This window comes from Orycteropus afer, unplaced genomic scaffold, assembly GCF_000298275.1.
Source record: "Orycteropus afer afer isolate SDZICR_OR568_19922 unplaced genomic scaffold, OryAfe1.0 scaffold00056, whole genome shotgun sequence".
In the NCBI taxonomy this organism is placed as follows: domain Eukaryota; kingdom Metazoa; phylum Chordata; class Mammalia; order Tubulidentata; family Orycteropodidae; genus Orycteropus; species Orycteropus afer.
In genome coordinates, this window is record NW_006921643.1 from 5,292,501 (window position 1) to 5,310,519 (window position 18,019).

At 51.8% G+C, this 18,019-nt stretch overlaps 1 protein-coding gene across 1 annotated transcript in view; it reads right to left on the reverse strand.

Moving 5' to 3' along the window:
* Positions 1 to 1,263: 1,263 nt before the first annotated feature.
* The window catches only part of NRG2 (neuregulin 2), a 264,101-nt gene continuing 247,345 nt past the window's right edge, over positions 1,264 to 18,019 (reverse strand). The window contains exons 5-11 of the mRNA XM_007938981.2: positions 17,581 to 17,639; positions 12,562 to 12,585; positions 8,441 to 8,543; positions 6,169 to 6,292; positions 5,709 to 5,836; positions 4,627 to 4,854; positions 1,264 to 2,014 (exon numbers count right to left, since the gene is read on the reverse strand). Of these exons, the coding sequence (XP_007937172.1) occupies positions 1,264 to 2,014; positions 4,627 to 4,854; positions 5,709 to 5,836; positions 6,169 to 6,292; positions 8,441 to 8,543; positions 12,562 to 12,585; positions 17,581 to 17,639 (1,417 nt within the window). The remainder of the gene's footprint in view (positions 2,015 to 4,626; positions 4,855 to 5,708; positions 5,837 to 6,168; positions 6,293 to 8,440; positions 8,544 to 12,561; positions 12,586 to 17,580; positions 17,640 to 18,019) is intronic.

Here is an 18,019-nt window from a genome sequence, read left to right on the forward strand (position 1 = left end):
TTTCCTAGGCCCCCATCCCTCTGTCTCCCCTCCTCATCTAGGGGGCGAGGCACACACCATCAAACATGAGTTATTTCTGATTTTATTTATAATATAAAAATGTTCAAGTGTCAACAGTCAGGTGTTTGGACATTTCAGGGCAGGGTTCCCATTTGTTTCTGTTTGGGGTTTATTTATTTTTAAATAACAATGACCTTTTTGACAAATTAGCAGAGATTCTGTGGACCCAGTTTTGGGAGTTAGGGGATCGTGGGAAGAAGGGAAGTGGAAGTTATAGGTGGGTTGGAGCTGGGAGGTGGGCTGTGAGAAGGAAATAGTTACTTTATTGCTAAAGGGGACTCAAATACACTGTCGAGTGGCTCTTCTCGGTCCCAGCGTGACCATGCATCCAATCTAAAGAATTTGAAATGCAAAGGACATGCAGGCGTAAAATAGAAAAGACGACCTGTAAACGAAGGTGCTGCAGAGACGGAGGCGCGTCCTGGAGGCCATGGGGAGGAGGAGCCGCATACACTGGGCCCCTGACAGAGGCGCCCCCTCCCTGGGGCCAGGGCTGTGGGGAAGACTTCTTCCTAGGCCCTCCTCTCTTAGCAGCTGTGAGGATCAGGGAGGCCCCCTCCTCATTCTGGTTGCTGTCGCTGGGCCTTTGTCCCCGCCCCACCCCCACCCCCGTGAGTTACACAATCCTAACTCTGGCCCAAAGTCTAGGCTAGGGTTTTTGTCCTCTCCTTCTAGGGGGTCTGGACTCAAGATTTTGTCTGAAGGAAAACCTACTTCAGTTTTCATTTCCTTCCCCAGGGTCAAGCGCTTACAGCCCACCAACCTCACCCCCACCAGAACCCCACAGCTGCCCCCCATCCCTACACAGCGGGATCCCACAGCCCCACCTCCACTCTTCTCTCCAGGAGCTCCAGATTAGCGTACAGCAAAAGGCACCACAATATAGGTTTCTATTAAAGAGTCAAAAAATTGGCCCATCTCTCTTTTTTTTTTGTTGTTTCTTTTTTTTTCCCGAAGCTGTAAATCAGGATGTTACATATAAATAGTTTCCCTATAAAAACGTCTTTGCCGTTAGCTAGTATTATAAGACAATTTTTGCTAAAATGAAAATAAAACATTTTGTTATACTTTTTCCTTTTATAGAAAATAAAAATATTTTTATTTCTTTTTTTCCCTCCTTTCTCTCTCCAATCTGTGGTCTCTGTTCTCCTTAAAGACAGTGGGGCAGGCGAGGCGGAAGGGGCGGCGGGCGTGCGGGGCCCCCTAGAGGGGCGCCGAATCCTGCTTGCCTCGCGGGGGAGGCCCGCGGCTGTGTCTGCTGCTGGCCCGCGTGCTGTGGCTGTCCAGGGAGTAGTAAGTCCTGCTGTCGGATGCAGGGCACAGGGGCGGCGAGTCCGAGCGCAGCGTGTCATGCGCCGTGCGCAGGCCGAGGAAAGGCGTGCTCTCTGCTGCCAGTGCCCCGTCTGCATCGTCCGCTTCGTCATCTGAGGCTGAGGCCGAGCCGCCGCCGGAGCCGCTGCTCAACGACAGCGAGTCCCGCGCCGCGCGTGCGCGCTGCGCCGCCAACCCGTTGAGGCGCGAGCGGCGCCAGCGCCGGGGCCCCGCGGACGTCCTGCGGGACGCACCATGCGCGCGCGGTGGTGGCGGTGGTGGTGCGCACTCCTGCGTGGTCTCGTACTCGTCGTCCTCCGGGATTCGGAACGGGCTGGCAGGCAGGCTTCCCAGGCTGCCGCCGAGAGCGCAGGCTCCGCGTCGCGGGCCCGGCACCGCCGGGTAGTAATAGCTGTCGTAGCTACGCTGCATGTCTGCGCTGGGCCCGGGGCCTGGGGGCGCCGGGTGCCGCAGCAGCGGCTGCTGTTCCGCCAGGCGGTAACTGATGGGCGCGGCCGGAGGCAGCGACACAGCGTGCGCCGAGTTGGGGGACGTGATCTCGAAAGTTGGCACCTGCGTGGCCAGCGAGTAATGGAAGTCCACGGGAGAGAGGCGCGCGGGCGTAGTCAGGGCCGACACGTACCTGCAGGGAGAGGAAGAATTGTAGGCCAGAAGGTGGGAGCGAGTGGGGCGGACCCCGACAGAAGACAAGTTCTTGCCCAGAATCCCACCTGCAAGAATGATGGCGGTAACCTCTCCAAGCCTCAAGTTCCTTATCTGTTATTTGTACCTTAGAATTAATTTTATAGTGTTAGGACCATTCCACAAATATATCAGTGGGATATATCTTAGCCTAGTACCTGACCCTTAGTAAGTCTCACTGGCCATTTGCTGTGGGTATGGTTGCAGGTACCATCTAATACTAATACAGTAATTCAGATCCTTCCATTGTTCCTATACTACACACCAGGAAACCGAGACTCAAAACATTTAAGTCACTTACTCAGGGTTCACAGAGTGAGGAAGTAGTAGAACTGGGGTTTCAACCAAGGACAGGCAGGAACCAGGCCTCATACTGCCTTATTCCAGAAAACACTAGTCCTACTTCAGTGACCTGACCTGGACTCACTGCTCCCGCAGGGACAATTCATCCCACAGCATGATAGCTTTAGTGAGGGAAATATTCCTTCCTATTACCAAGCCAAAACCTGTCTCAGGAAAGGTCTTCAGTTTAGGGCTGATGGTCACCAAGATCCCACTGAGGTGAATCTGCCTGGGGCTAAAGATTCAAACTCCTCCAAGTGTTTGCTCTTGTTAATATTTCCCAGGCTGGGTCCTGGGAACCTTTTTTCTTTCTCTATTTCCTCCTCTCCACCCCAACCCCACCCCTCAGCCCATCAGCCCCCTGCCCAACCACCGTCCATCTCAGGATTGAGACCACCTATCTCCATGCCTTCCTTCCAAACTTCAGAGCTGGCACCTCACTGCTCTCTGGAACCAGCCCAGAGGCCCATTACTTTCTCTGAATCACCTGACTACCCCTCTTTCCTCTCCTACATGCACATCCAAATAACCACCAAGTCCTACCCATGCCCTCTCTCTTTGACCCTGGGTCTGGTTGCCTCAATCTGATCATTCTCCCACTCCAGGGTCTCTCCTCCAATTTTTTTTTTTTTTTTTTTTTTTTAATGTAGTTCCCAGATCGAAACTTTTAAAGTTGTAACTGTGTTCAGGAGGCCCTTCCTGCAGAAGCCCAGGGCCCTTGGCCATCTATCTGGCCCCAGCTACCTGTTTAGGTCCAGCTCTGCCACATCCCATCCTGCCCCAGGCACCTCACCTCACTAATGCAAATGCAACGTGCTACCCTCAAGTTGGATCTGACTCACAGCGACCCTTCCTTGGGTTTTCAAGGTGGTATCACTATGGAAGTAGACTGCCCAACCTTCCTTCCAAGGAGTGGCTGGTGGGTTTGAACTGCCAGACTTCTGGTTAGCAGTTAAATGCCTTAGGCATTATACCACCAGGGCTCCCCCCCACCTCACTAGCCACGTTCATAAGTGCTTTAAGACTGCCTCCCATTGCCTGTAACATTTTTCTTCCCCATCTCTCTGCTTCTTACTTTCCCACTCACGCACTGAAAAGTCTTATTGCTGTGCTTATTATTGATAACAATAGGTACATCTCCTGAGCACCATGTGCATGCCAGGCACTGAGCTAAGAGTTTTATGTACGTTATCTCAGGTGACCTTCACAATAACCAGGAATGATGAGTATTATCCCTGTTCTACAGCTGAGGAAACGAAGGTACAGAGAGGATTAACCTGCCTAAGATCACACAGATAGAAGGTAGTGAAGCTGGGCCTGGAAAGGTGGGTCTTGGAAAACCTCGCTGCTTCCTATAGTCAGAGCTTGTAGTCAGACTGGTATCCCTTGAAGTGGTATCCTGTGCTTAGCACTTTTCCATAGATGTGAACTGCAGTGGCAGGGAGCTCCTTGGGAGCAGGAACCAGTAGACCATGTCTAGATCCCCCGCAGGCCTGTCCAGCACATGGCCTGGCATCAAGTAGGCGGAGACGAGAACAGGAGAACATCTGCTCCTCCCCTTCCTCCCTAGCCTAGTACTGTTACTCTCCTCTGATTTCTTCCCACAGACCCTACTTGCCAAAGACCACTCTGGGGCTAAGCAAGGGTTGAGGGCTGGCCCCCTGTGATTACTCTCTTCCCCTAGCTAGCAGTCAGGGAAGAAGAGGAGTTTCCTGATTCTCACTGCATCCACTGCTTAGGGACCTGACAGCACCTTGACCTGGGGAGGTGGGGGGGTCTTGTTGCTAATGCTGCTGGGCCTGCAATCACTCTGGCTCATGCCATCCTGCACTGGTCAAATCCTTTCCCCTACCGGCATCTGCATAATCTTGGTGTCATTCTGTTCTTGCTGGGATACTAGGCCTCTAGGTGACATCAGGATAGGGCAGCCATATGTCCATTTGTTCCAGTAAAATTACTAATAACATCTCATTCTACTCTAAAATATCCCAGTAGGACAATTACATTATATAGTCACTCCATACCAGGGTTCAGTGGCCCAGAATGTATCCAGTCTGGCCTTATGCACATCATTTAACCTCTCTGGGACCTTGTTTGTCCATCTGAAAAATAGGATGGGGCTCTTTGGAGTGTCTCCAAGGTACCCTAAGTGTCCACTTGGGTCAGCAGTGCACCTATCTGGCCAAGAAAGACCACGGGGTAAGGACTGACCTCTCACTGTGTGGGGAGTCACGCAGAGAGTCTATGGAGTCATGGTAGGGTGGCATGGCCACCCTGCGCTGCTCCTCCAGGCTGTAGGCTGCCGCCCGCCGTGCCCGGGCCTCCACGCATGCTGGGCTGTTGCACTTGCTGGTGCCAACTGATGACAGCATGATGCCTGACTGTGAGTCAGAGGTCAGGCTCTCGGAACGCTCCAGGCTCCACGTGTGGCTCTCGTGTCTGGGGAAGCCAGGTGGGGGCAAGTCAAGGTATTAGAAAGGGCAGGAAAGCCCAGCAGGCGTGGTCTCCTGGCCGCCCCTTCCCTGGCTCCTCATTCCATCCTAAGTTTCCTCAGCTCATTGCCCTCCTCCCCTCTGGGCTGACCTGTGGTATCACAAATGCCTAATCCTGATTGTGGGAGAAGAAGGGCTGGGGTCCCATGGAGGGATGGGCTGTGATGTGCAGACGCTGCTTCCATTCCTCGCTCCAATCAGCTTCCCTTTAGCCTCATCCCAGGGCCCCTTTTATGGGATTTTTTCACCCCCATTGTTCTTAACCACTTACCTCAGGGAGCCCAACCCAAGTGGCTAATATGTGGGGGCCTGCCTATTCCATGGACTGCCCAGGAAAGAAAAGGGCCAGCCCATTTATTTCTTGAGCTGTATAAGCAGCCTCTGTGCTTGTGTGGACAGGGTTTCTCATCTCTGGAGAGAAGGCTAAAGTGGACTATGATTCATGTGGGCAAACTCAGGGGCAGCTATCAAATAACTCTGGATGTTTGAATGAGGCGGCACTTTATGCCAGATAAAGAGAGGCCAAAAGAAAACTAAATGGAGAGGTGGTAGCTAAATGATACAATTATTCTTCTGGGGTTAGTTTAAATTGGAATAGAGAATCAGGCCCCCTGAGGGTCTGAAGGGATGTTTGATTGTGGATTCTGCTTTGAAGCCCCACCTCTATCCTCCTGCGGCTGCTTAGGGGACCTCAATATAGAGCCCAGTTTGTGTATGTGTACTTAGGCAAGTATGTGATATGTACAGGTGAATATGCATACAGGAATCACCATGCATGGTAGGGCTTTGGTGGGTGCCCACCTGTGGCTGGAGGTGGGGGTGGCTGTGGAGCAGTGATGAGAAGGAGAACAGGAGTGGCTCCCAGAGAAGGTGGTTTCAGTTTCTCTCCGGATGACATGGTCTGTGGCTGGCACATTCTTGGAGATATACTGGAACAGAGGGGTGGGCAGGAGTTAGTGATGGACATCTCTTGGAGGTGGGCGGGGATAGGGAAGTGTGGGCCCTGAGTACTAGGTTGGGAAGGGGTCCTCTGGATGAGAAGTGACTCACTGTTGGGGCAGCGATGGCCCCAGCAGATCAAACTCCCCTCTTTTCTTTAAGGAAGTAGACAAACCAAGGCCAGTCACCCAAGAGAGGCAGTATCTGGCAGGCAGGGCTGATCATGGGCTGGGTGGGCACCTGCCCTGGCCCACTCTAGCAGGGAGCATGAAAAGGCTAGCTGTCTAGTGAGGGCCCAGAGGGGTCTGGGGATACCACTCACATCCGCCATCTGGATCTCCTCAGGGTCCAGCCGGGGATGGCTGGGCCCGTTGGCCAAGCTCCGGTTCTGGTGGGCTGGGCACATATTCTGCCGGAGGTGGTTGTGCATCTGCTTCCGCTGTTTTCTGTGCAGGGGAGGGTGGGTTAGTCTGGCATGCCCTCCTAGCCTCCAACACAATGTATGAACTTGTTAGCCTTCCTGACCTCTGCCCTGGACTGCTGTGGCAGTCTACTGTTACCACTCGGCCCATGCTCAAGCTGCACTCAGCCAGGACCCTCCCAGTCTTCCCTGACACCATCAAACACCCTGTAATCAGCAGGGCCTGAGTGTAGTGATACTGAGTATCAGCTCTGCTGAGAGAGTAGGGCTCCACTCCTTTCTAGGTTTGTAACCCTGGGCAAGTTACTTAAGCTCTCTTTGCTTCATTTCCTTATCTGTAAAATGAGATGATAGAGACATTGAAGATTAGAAGTATATGAAATATTCTAGCACAGTGCTGGCTTTTACCATGTGCCAGACACTGTTTTGGACACTGGGTATACAGCAGGGAATAAGACAGCCAAGGGTCTTGCCCTCCTGGTGCTTGCAGGCCAGTAGGAGAGACAAACAATAAACATGTAAACAAATAAATGAAAGGAATACTCTCAGTAAAGCACTACGAAGAGAAAAAAGAGGGCGCTGTGGTTAGGTAGTCATGGCTGTGGGACTGCTTTATATTGGCACATAGTAAGTGCTCAATAAATCTGTTTCATTCACAAATCTGATCATGTCACTCCACTGTTTAAAGCCCTTCATTGGCCCTCAGTATCCTGCTTCTCTTTCCCGCCCTCTCTCTCACTGTCATCTTCTCACTCCAGCTTGCTGCATGCTTGGAGGGCTATTTCTGAGCGTTTGCACACTCTGATCCATCTTCCTGGACCCCTCTTCCTCCTTTTTATCTGCCCACCTCTGCTCATGTCTCAGTCTAAATGCTAAATCCTTATGCAGACCCTTCTTGTTCCCTAGCCGAGGCTAGGTGCCCCTGAATGTGCCCCATGACACTGGACCTGTCACTCAAAGCACTGGCCACACTTGTAGGCACTTGATTATGTGCTTGGCATAGTGTCTGGTGTCCAGCAGGCATTGAATGAATGTTTGTTGAAGAAATGAGTAAAATAGTGGGAGTCAAGCAAGTGGGAGGCTTGCTTTCTTTCCAATTCTTGTTCTCAATTTTCCCATTTGGTCCCAGTCTAAAGAGACGGGGTTCCCTGAGCTCCAACTCCCTCCACTGGCCCCCTGTTGGCCTTTCTTGTCTTAGGAGGTGGAGTCTTAGATTTCACATATAGAAGCAGCAGATATCCAGACCCAGGGGGCTCAGCCTAGACCCTTGTCCCAGATATGAATGGATTTGATAAGCCTATCATATTTATGCCCTCATCATTCTACCACCTTTGTTTGCTCCCCACCATCTGCAGGATAAACCCAGACTACCTCATCTGGCATTTGAGGCCCTATGATGCCATCTGGGCCCAGCTGTCTTTTTAGACTTATGCTCCCCCCCCCCCCCGACTACAGCCCTTTGCTCCAACTAGTCTGGGTGCTTATGCTCAGGGAACACACCTGACTGGTCTGTTTGTCTCTTAGCTTGCACTGTTCTATCTGAAGCTCCCCTTCCTGTCCATTTATCTTCCTTGCCCTGAGGATCTGCCCCCACATCTCTGCACAGAGGTGGCCAGCCCCATCTTCTATGTGCTAGTGTCTAGAATGCTCCCAGTGTGGGGTCAGGCTGTGTCTTGAGGTCTCTTTTCTTCCCTAGGGATGTAGCCTTCCTCTCTGCAGCCCCTCCTCACCCACCCTGGTGCCTGTGTCAGGAACTTAGGGGTCAGCTACACACTCCTACTCAAGCCCTCACCTTTGAGGGATATACTAGGACCATTCCTGTTTTACAGATGAGGCCATTAAGGCTCAGAGAGGGTCACCAACTTGCTCAGAAATGGCAGAGCTGGATTTGAACCCAGATCTGACGTCTTCCAAAGCCTGTGCTCATGATCATTCTTTGTTCCATTCTTTAGAGCCTGTTTCTCCACCCTCTAACTGCTCCTACTTCTTGGCTTAGCCCTTTGGCCTCATGCTCAGCTGCAGAGGCCCCTGAAGGGGCAGCTGGGGCTTAGGAGGGTGTAGGGGGCCGAGTTTAGACAGAGTGGGTGGGGAAGGAGAGCCTGTTCTCACAAAAACAATCTTGGAGGCACCCCCCCCCCCCGGCCCCGGCTTGGCCTACATGCTTGACACTCACTTGGTCTTACAGTAGGCTACCACACAGACAATGCCCACGACCAGCAGAGCCACACAGATGCCAGTGATAGTCAGGACCCGCTTCTGGTACAGCTCCTCGGCTTCTGCAGAGGTAGAAAAGATGTGAGGGGCAGGGCAGGATATAGACCCCATGTGGACAGTGATGCAGAGACCTCCCACTAAGCCCCAGGCTCCCTCAAGCTCAGGCCCTGATAGCGCTTCTCCAATCCTTCCATCTCCAGCCAGTCCCCTCCCTGCTACCATCTCCTGGATTGCCTTCTGCTTACCCCACCTCCCGCCATTCTCACCCCCCCTCCCCACAAGGATCTGGTCACACACAACTACCTCATGAGTTTCCCTTCCCAACCCTTTCCCCTTCCCACATGAGTGGAAAATGCAGGAGGATGGGACGGGGTAGGATGGTTCCCAAGGCCATAGGCAGGGGAGGCAGCCCAGCGTGGCCAGCGACCCTGTCCACTATGGCCTGGTGGCTGCAAAGAACTTTGATAGGAGTTGTTCCTGAAGCCAGTTAACACATAAACTCTGGGCAAAGGCCTGACTCAGACATCTGGCTCAGCTTCCCCAAGAAGGTAGAGAGAGGTTTGTCTTGGCTGGTGGCAGATCAGACAGAGAGGCCTTATTAGAAGGGATGCGAGGGCCGTGGGGAGGGAGCAGGGAGAAAGGCCTTTGCTTCTGGCTCAGGTTGTGGCCTGGCCCACACCAGCCCTCACTGTCTCTGCCTGTGAGAAGCCAGTGAGTGGCAGCACAGCCTACCTGAATTCCTGGGCAGCCCTTGTGCACAAGGAGCAGCCCCAACCTTTCTGAGGAGCTGAGCTAGGCTGGGCCTCAAAGCCATTAAAAAGACCAGCCTATCTCTATCCCCTATTACTTGGTGGGGCAACCCCTACCCTGCTAGAACAGAGAAAGGTAGGAGAGAGAAAAGGGAAAAAGTGATAGCAGTAACCACATTCAAGGCCTTCAGCCCAGAAACCCTACCCCTTCCTCACCTGCTGGCTGTCCCTTCCATACTGCTCCCCTTCTTACAACTTAGGGATAAGTAGAGACTGGACCTGAAATCCTTGACAGAGTCCTGAGAAACATCCTTAACCTCTTGGGCTTGCAGCATCTTTTGTGGCAAAGGTATAGATCAGGGGCACAGAGCCTCCAGACACACATATACCTATCTGATGCACAGACAGACTCCTTCACAAAGATACACTGATACGTGTGTCCAGAGGAACATGCACACATGCACACACAGAACTACACACTCCAGTAACAGGTACACATACACATACTGTCGTGCCCACTGACAGAATTGTATGGTGACTTAAACAAACACGCCTCTCCGCAGATCCCCAGCTCTAGCTCCATTTTCCCCATTCACCCCTCAGTCCTCTCTAGAGATCTGTCTCCATCACTCCTCTGAGACCACTCTGGTCATGGTTACCACAAACAGCCCTGGTGTCAAGTCCAGTGGTCACAGTTTTTCCCTCAGCTGACTCCTTCCTTCTGGGGCCACACTCCCCCTGGCTTCTGGATGCCCACTTTCTCCTGGACTTCCTCCAACTTTATTTGCTAATCTTTCTCTATCTGTTGTTGCCTCCTCCTCCTCTAACCAGTTGCCAACTCCAACTCATGGTAACCTCGTATATTGGAGCAGAATTGTACTCCACTGGGTTTTCAATGGCTGACGTTTTGGAAGGAGATTGCTAGACCTTTCTTCTTAGGCACCTCTGGGTGGACTCCACCCTCCAACCTTTTGGTTAGCAGCTGAGTGCTTTAACCGTTCACACCACCCAGGGACTTCTCCTCTTCTTCTACCTGTGTGGATATAGTAGGGCCTAGGGTGCTTTGACTTCTCCATCTGCCCTCTCTCCTTCAGTGATCTCATCCTGATCCAGATGTCCAATACCATCTATATGTAGTTGACTCTCAAATTTACATTGTCTGCCCTGACTTCCTTCTCCTGGAGCTTGTGCCTCATGCATTCAAGGGTCATGGCCAAAGAGAATCATTGACCTCTTACCTTCTCTTCAAACCTGTCCTCTTAGGCTTCCCATCTCATTGGTGGCAGCACCACTTTCCTGTTGCTCAGGTTCAAACTCTGGAATCATTCTCCATTACTCCCTTTTTTCCCACCAACCCTGATACGCCATCTACCAGCAAGTCCTCTCAGCTCTACCACCCCAAAAGATCCTCAACCTGACCACTTCTTATCATTTCTACCACTTCCAACTAATCTAAGATGATGCCAACCCTCACATGGGTGGCTGCAGCAGCCTTCTAACTGGTCTCTCTGGTTCTACTCCTGCCCTTCTCCTCACACCACTGTTTAATCTCTACCCCAAAGTCAAATCTAATAACCACTGCAACTAGAATCAAACCCAAAGCCTTACTCAGGCTCTGAGGTTCCTGACATCCTGGGCCTGCTTCCCTTTGGATCTCAGCTTGTAGTCCTCTCTCTCTCTCTCTCATGCTCCCTGTGCTACAGACACCCTGCAGCTTTCCATCCACTGAATAAGACCACATCAGCATTACACTTGCTGTGCCCTTGCTGCAAATCGCACCCCCCACCCTCCCTGCTGTTTGCAGGGCTGGCTACTTTTCATCAGGGTGCAAGCCCAATGTCACCTCATCAGCCTTCCCTGAACACTTAGCTAAAGTAGCTGCCCACTCCAGGCAGGCATTACCCTGTTAACCTATCTTATTTTCTCTTTAGCACTTATCACCACCTGATAGCTTTCCTGTTGGTTTATGGCAGAGACTCTGTGAGCTATGTCCCCAGAGTCTGGTGAATTCTACTGTTCAGTAGTTATTTGTGGAGTTGAGGAGTGAATTCAGACCACCCTTAGAGATACAGATGCATACCTACATGTACTCACAGACGCACCTCTGCACACTCCAGGTTCCAACTGCACAAAGATGTTTTACCTCGCCCCTACACATCTTCCCCTCCTGCACTGAAAGACCTAATAAGACAGATACCTTTTTACTTCTGGACACTGACAGAGTACACATGACACACACACATAGACCTACACCCGCCCCAATCACAGATACCACACAGACTCGGTCCTCTTCTGTCCACCCCATGACTGTCATCAGAGATAGATGGACACACTCTTACACACAACTCTTATCTTTTACTGAGAACAGTTGATAGGCACTGGGTGGTGGGGGAACTAAGACCTCCTGAAACCTGCCACAGGACAGCCTTCTCATCACTGTAGCTCCCCACCATGTCTCCCTGAAGAAGCCTCAGCTCCTCTGAGCTCCTACATCTCTCCTGCTATGATATGTCTGGACACTTGAGGCCAGGGTGGAGCCTCCCAGCACAAAGCTAGAGAGTTGGAAAGACTGACCTCATCAAAGTCCCTTCTAGCCCAAGGAGTCTTCCACGGGCCAGAGGGTAGCAGAGGGAAGGAGGTAAAGTTCTAAGCTGGATGGGGGGGCTGGGGGGGCTGGGGTGTGGACAGGCACTGGAGGCCAGCCCTGCCTAACGCCATCCCTTGGTCTTGCCCACAGTTGCACGTGAGTGCCATTGTGAGACTGATCATGGAGGGGGTGACAGCCTCAAGCAGATGGCAAAGCTTGGCAGACACAGGACAGGAGGCAGACAGACAGGGAGTTATCAGCCACTAGCCTGGTGCAGAATGAAAAGCAATGGAAATGGAAATGGTGAAAAGAAAGAGGGTTGAAGTCAAATTGAAAGGGATGCCTCTCTACACAACTCTCCAAACCAGGCTTCTGGGGCTTCCAGACATAGGCTTTTCACTGTTAACACCATTCCTGGCTCTTGTCTGGTCAGCCCCCCTGGGCTGCACACAGTTCAGGAGGGGCCCTCCCCTCGGGGACCTGTAGAAGGGGTACTACTGCACACTGGGGACACAATCTGCACCCCAGGGTATGTGTTCTTTGTGAGATTCTCTTATTTCCCACCCCCACCCCCCAAATCAACCTAGTTTCTGATAGCACATCTTGATGTGGCCAGGAGAGATTTTTGGAATCATCCCTTTGAAAGTTTTTGGAAAGGAAAGAAGACATCCAGCACATATGGTATCAGGGGCTGTAGAGAGGGGCTTTGTGGATGGCTCTGAGTGATACATAAAGGTTCCGTACCCTTTAATTCAAATCCAAGGTGCTCTGGCAGTGCAGAGGAGAGGAGGGTCAGACAGAGATGGGGGAGGGTCAGAGGGTGGGAAAGAGAGAGAGAGAGAAAGAAAGAGAGAGAGAGAGAAAGAAACGTTGGTCAGGACTCTTCAGATACCGGCAGCCAGCCTGTGAGGTGAAAGCAGGTTAGTGATATCCCCTCCCGGCCCCCTGAGCTCCTTCCCTGGCACCCAGTCCCCAGGAGCCCCTGAGGAGGGTGGAGAGAGGAAATGTTAGAGTCATCAGGCAGGGCAGGTTCTTTAGAGGTGAGCTATGGGAGTTAGTACCTGGTGGGGAGGCAGAGGTGGAAGAGTCAGTCGGCAAATGTCCCCAGGGAGGAAAGGGCAGCGGGGGTGAGGGTCTGAGGAGCCCCCGTCCTCCCCCTCTAGCTCCAGTACCAGGACCTTCAGCACTCTGAAGCCCTACCCGGAGACCACTTGCCCAGGGCTCCCTCAAGAGGCCCTATGTGCCTTCCCTCCTCCCCAGTATCCTTGCTGGGGCTTCTTTTCTTACCAGCATTTTCTAAGTTCAGAATGAGGGTGTGCCACAGGTCTAAGCTGACCTGCTCATCTACTAGGAACCTGGGCACAGAGACTTAGCGCTTGTGGGGAAGTGCTCTGTGGTGGAGCAGGAGTGGGGAGAGGCGGCAGGCCACTTCATTTGACATTGCCAACCCCCCAGAAGTCTGCAGAAGCTAGGCCAGAGTCTGCACCTGACTTCACTACTTGGAAAAGTAAACTGCCCCTCAGAGAAAGAGACAAGCAGGTTCTTTATAGAATACCTGTGCTCCTCAGATGGCCGACAACTCACACTCTTTGAAGTGGAACCACATTGTTAATATGTGCTTTCAGGGTCCATGCCACCAAAGCCCAAGAATCAGCTCTGCCTCTGACCCTCTGTGGGACCCTGAGCAACATCCAATCAATCTTGGTCTCAGTCTCTTCACCTGTTAAATGGGGATCAAGCCTAGCCGTGGGATCTCTGAGAGCTGTAAAGCAGGCTGTCTTCTGAATGGTCTCAATGAATGGAATCACCATCTCTGGGGCAGGAACCCAGAAATCTCAACAGTGTTTTCAAATGCTCCCCTACCATTCTAATGTAGCACCTGTCTGCAGGCCTTGACTCAGTTTAGTCCCTAATTTGATGGTGAATACGGGTAAAGCATAGTCCCTGTTTTCTCACATAGAGAAGTGAGTAGGCCTGGAGAGCACAAGGCTCAGGCCCTGGCAGCCAGACATGCCCACTGTGTGGCATCCCCATATGCACAGTAAGCCCCAGCTAGATGAGGGAGGAGCTGGACTCTGTGTTCTAATGTGCTTCTCCCCTGCATCCCTGATCTCTCCACCGTTTCTGATGGGTATCCCAGAGGTCTCTGCGTTTGGAAAAGAGTGGGAGAGTGGAGTGGCTCTGAATTGGGAATAAAGATGGCTCTGACTGAAAGCACATTGAGAAAGATCTGGAGTTTAGGCCCCACAGATCCAAGCAGAGACCATACCAGCACTCCTGTTCAGCCTGAGGTTAGGCAGTCAATGTGAATTTTGGGTTTCTTTGCTGTCTTACAGCTTGGAGAAAGGAGAAAGTTAGCATTTGCACAGTTAGGTCCACCCTTCCTAGGGCCTCCCAGAGCTAGCCAGTAGTGCCGAGCAGACAGTATGAACTTGACAAACTTTAAAGGTCCTTGGGGCAGCTCTCACTAAGCAGTAAGTACATCCTGTGGCCCCAGGGATCCTCCAGGCAGCTTGAGAGAGCTCACATTGTTTGAATGCCTAGTTGTGCTCCCCTGAGAGTGAACAGCTCAGCTTGGTCACACTAGGGGGCCTAAGAGGACTGTAGTTCATAGGTCTGCTCTGGGGCCCACTTCTGGATAAAGCTGTTATACTAGGTAAGGTAGCTGGGGCCCACTAGTGCTAGGACACTTTCCTAAGGTAGCAGGAGGAAGACTGGAAACCTCCAGTCTTCTAGTGTTAAGCTCCAGTTAGTTATTTCTACCTATTGAGTCTCTGGGCAGGTCTGACTGCTATACAGAAGACAATGACCATCTGGATAACTAAGCAGGGTTCCCAAAGCCCTTAAAGGGTTTCCTTTGTGTCACCCCTCTGGGCATCACATGGTAGCAGTGGCAGCTTCTGGGGCTCCTGACTGGCCTTCTTTTTGAGTTAAAAGTCAGTGTTCTCTAGGGTGGATCAGCAGTGGCTGTTGTGACTGGTGATGCCACTGAGGGATTGGCCAGCCACCAGGATGGTAGTAGTCTGCTGCCCTCTCACTGGGAAGCAGGGAGGTGGATTCTGAGGGGCATCCAGCTATGTCTGTCCCCCTCCCCCCCAGCACTCTCTCACTCATCATGTTCATTGGCTACTACTTGGCTAGAATGGGGCTGGCAGGTCCTATTAGGCAGAAATTTGCATACTGACCAGTAACCATGGCAAGCTAAACGCTGGACTCCCAAGGCTTATGAGACAATATGCAAGTTCTTCATCCTGGACATTGTCCCATGACACACAGTCACAGGATGCTTGGACAAGGTGCTTGTGTGTGTGTATGTGTACAGGCATGTATGCTATTTGCATTGGGCAGTGTGTAAAGATGGATGAGCCTGGCCTCTTGGAGTAGAAGGGCTGTCAGTAGAAAGAGGAGAAGCTTCAGAATGCTATTCTGGCCACAGGCTCTGTTTGATCTCTGCAAAGGTAACCTGTTTAGACACTTTGCTCAGGGTGCTGGGAGTCAGGCTCTGGGGGACTGATGCTGCCCCCCCCCCCCCATCGCCATTTGTAGCTGGGAGAAGTGCTATACGTTCCTCCAACCACAATGGCAGCTCTCTGCTAAGCCCTTCATGTGTGTTATTTCATTTCCTTGCAGCAACTCTATAAGCTTAAGTATCATTATCCCTATTTTACAGATGGGAAAACAAAGTCAGAGTTTAAATGAGGTCCCAGAACTAGTAAGTGCAGCAGCTGGCATTTTTATGCAGGTTGATCTGAATCTAAAGCCTGAACACCGAACCGCCACTTTGTACTGCCTTTTTAAGAACTATCCTTTACAAAACACTAACAGTAATAATAATGATAGCCCTAGGCAGCAAGGTCAGGAACCGCGTTTCCAGGCTCCTTTCTGGGGGCCTGCAGCCCAGCTGACCCTTTCAACCGATCTCAGCTGAAAGCTGAAGAAGCCCAGCTGCCAGAGAAGCCTTGGACAACAACTGAGTTCCAGAGGGGCTGGGAGTCCCTGTCCAGAACAATCCCATAAGTCAGGGAGGCTGAGGGCCTAAGGGTGAAAGAGAATATGCCTACCATTGCCTCTTTCCCTGATCCTTGTTCTCTGCCTTGCTACCCTGACCCTCCTTAGGCCCCTCCTGCTCTACAGTCCTCTACATGAGGCTGGATCTGACTCTGCAATTCTTCCTAGAGCTTGGGCTCTGGAGAATTCTGTTGGGCCATATGCCTGTCCATAGACTCTGCCTTTACCCCTGAAGCCTTCCTCTCTGCACCTGGTTGTGTTCACTGGCCTCAGACCAGAAAGGCCTGGGGAGGTGCTGCCTCCCACACTCTTATCAAGACAGTCGGCCATCTAGGCTAATAGGTCCTCATCCTCACTGGGGTCTCTACTTTCTTCTCCAAGCTTTGGCCTCTGGGTTCCTGTGTGTGTGTGTGTGGGGGCATTTTTGGGCCTTTGTGTTATGGTCTGAGGAGGACTGGGAAGGTTCATTTCTCCATCCTGAGACCCAAACCCCAAAACCCTTTTTCCTCAAGGCCTACCTTAATGGCCCCCTGGCCCTACCCTGGGCATGTTCCTGAGTTCTACCTCCCAAAGCCCAGGCCCCATCACACTCCAGTTCCTAACTCCTCACAGGACCTAGCTGTGCTCCTCTGGAGGAGGTGGAGGGAGGGCTGGGAAGTGGTTTAGTCTGTCCTGCAGGATGGGATGGGATGACCAGGAACGGGCCCTGCAGGTCAATAGACCACTGGGCCCCAAACAGAGTCCAAGGTTAACCAGTAGCTTTTTGCTCTGCTCCACCTCCACCTGGCGGTACTTGAAGGAACTGCTCTCAGGTTCCAAATAAACATTTCATAATTACGGCTGCATCCTTGGGGCACAAGGCTCACATTTTTTTTTTTTTTTAAACCAAACTTTGCAAACCAGAAAGCTCCAACCTCTGTAGTAAAAAAGGAAAGGACTACAGTCCTGGATGGGGATTAAAACCAGAGAGGTCCTGGAGAAAAGCTCACTGCTGTTGAGTCGGAGCCGACTCATAGCAACCCCTCCTTAGGTTTCTGAGGCAGTATCACTGTGGAAGTAGATTGCCTAATCTTCCTTCCGAGGAGCAGATGGTGGGTTTGAACCACCAGACTTCTGGTTAGTAGTTAAATGCCCCCAATTACGCCTTGAGTCCTCATTCCTTCTGTCTTTTAGCATCTGCAGCAACCCTCTACTCTACCCCATCCTGTAGCCACATACATTTCCCTGGTCTTTGGCATCCATGAAACAATAACACTGGGTCTCCTCTCCCTCAATGCCCCCTCCACCCCAAAACAAAACAAACTCTGGTCAGACTGGAAGACAGGCTTTTTGAGAACGTTCTTTTGTGCTCAGACACACCAACACACTCATGCATACAGTCATTGCAGGCCCCACTGGCAGCCTGACACCGTCAAACAGGGCTTCAGAGGTAGCTGGAGGCTCTGCAAATGCCTCTTTCCATTCTGGCCAGGCTGCCTGACCCCAGAGGTGGTAAAAGGCCCAAGTGTAGCTCTGGCTGGCTGTAGAGAGAATCTAGCATTACAGAGCCCAGCAGTACAGCCGACGTGGGGAGGTAGGGGTGGCAGGGGGTGTATTGGTCTCCTCTGCACAGGCTTCTGGTGTGCATCGAGGACTGAGAGGAGCCCAGGACACCCCCACAGCCTTCCCTAGTCTCTCTAAGCAAGGCCCCATCCCTCCCACAGGGGGAGACTGTCAGTCACCAGGGAAGAGAAGAAATAGAAGAAAGAGACATACTGGAGAAGTTGACCATTGCGAACTGCTGACACCTGTCCCCGGTGTATCCCACAGGACACCTACCAAAAGAAAGAAAACCAGAAAGAGAGAGCCAGGATAGCAAGACACAGGCATTGCAACACCCCGGCACAGGCTCCTGCCAATGCCAGCTGGGTTCCTTGCCACCGTTACCATTTGTACTGGCCTTGCCACTCTGCCCCTTACCTGCAGCCCTGAACTTTAAACCCAAGGATTAGGCCAAAAATGAAAAACAAAGCAAAACAAAACAAAACAAAACAAAACAAAAGAACTAACAAGCCAAAATACAAAAAAGAAAAAAGAGAAACAAAACAAAACAGCCAAAGATCAAAACAACCAACACCCCTGGCCCTACGCCCTACATCGGGAGGGGAGGTGGGGACTGCACCCGGAAGCTTTCTAAGGAGCAGGGACTTGTGTT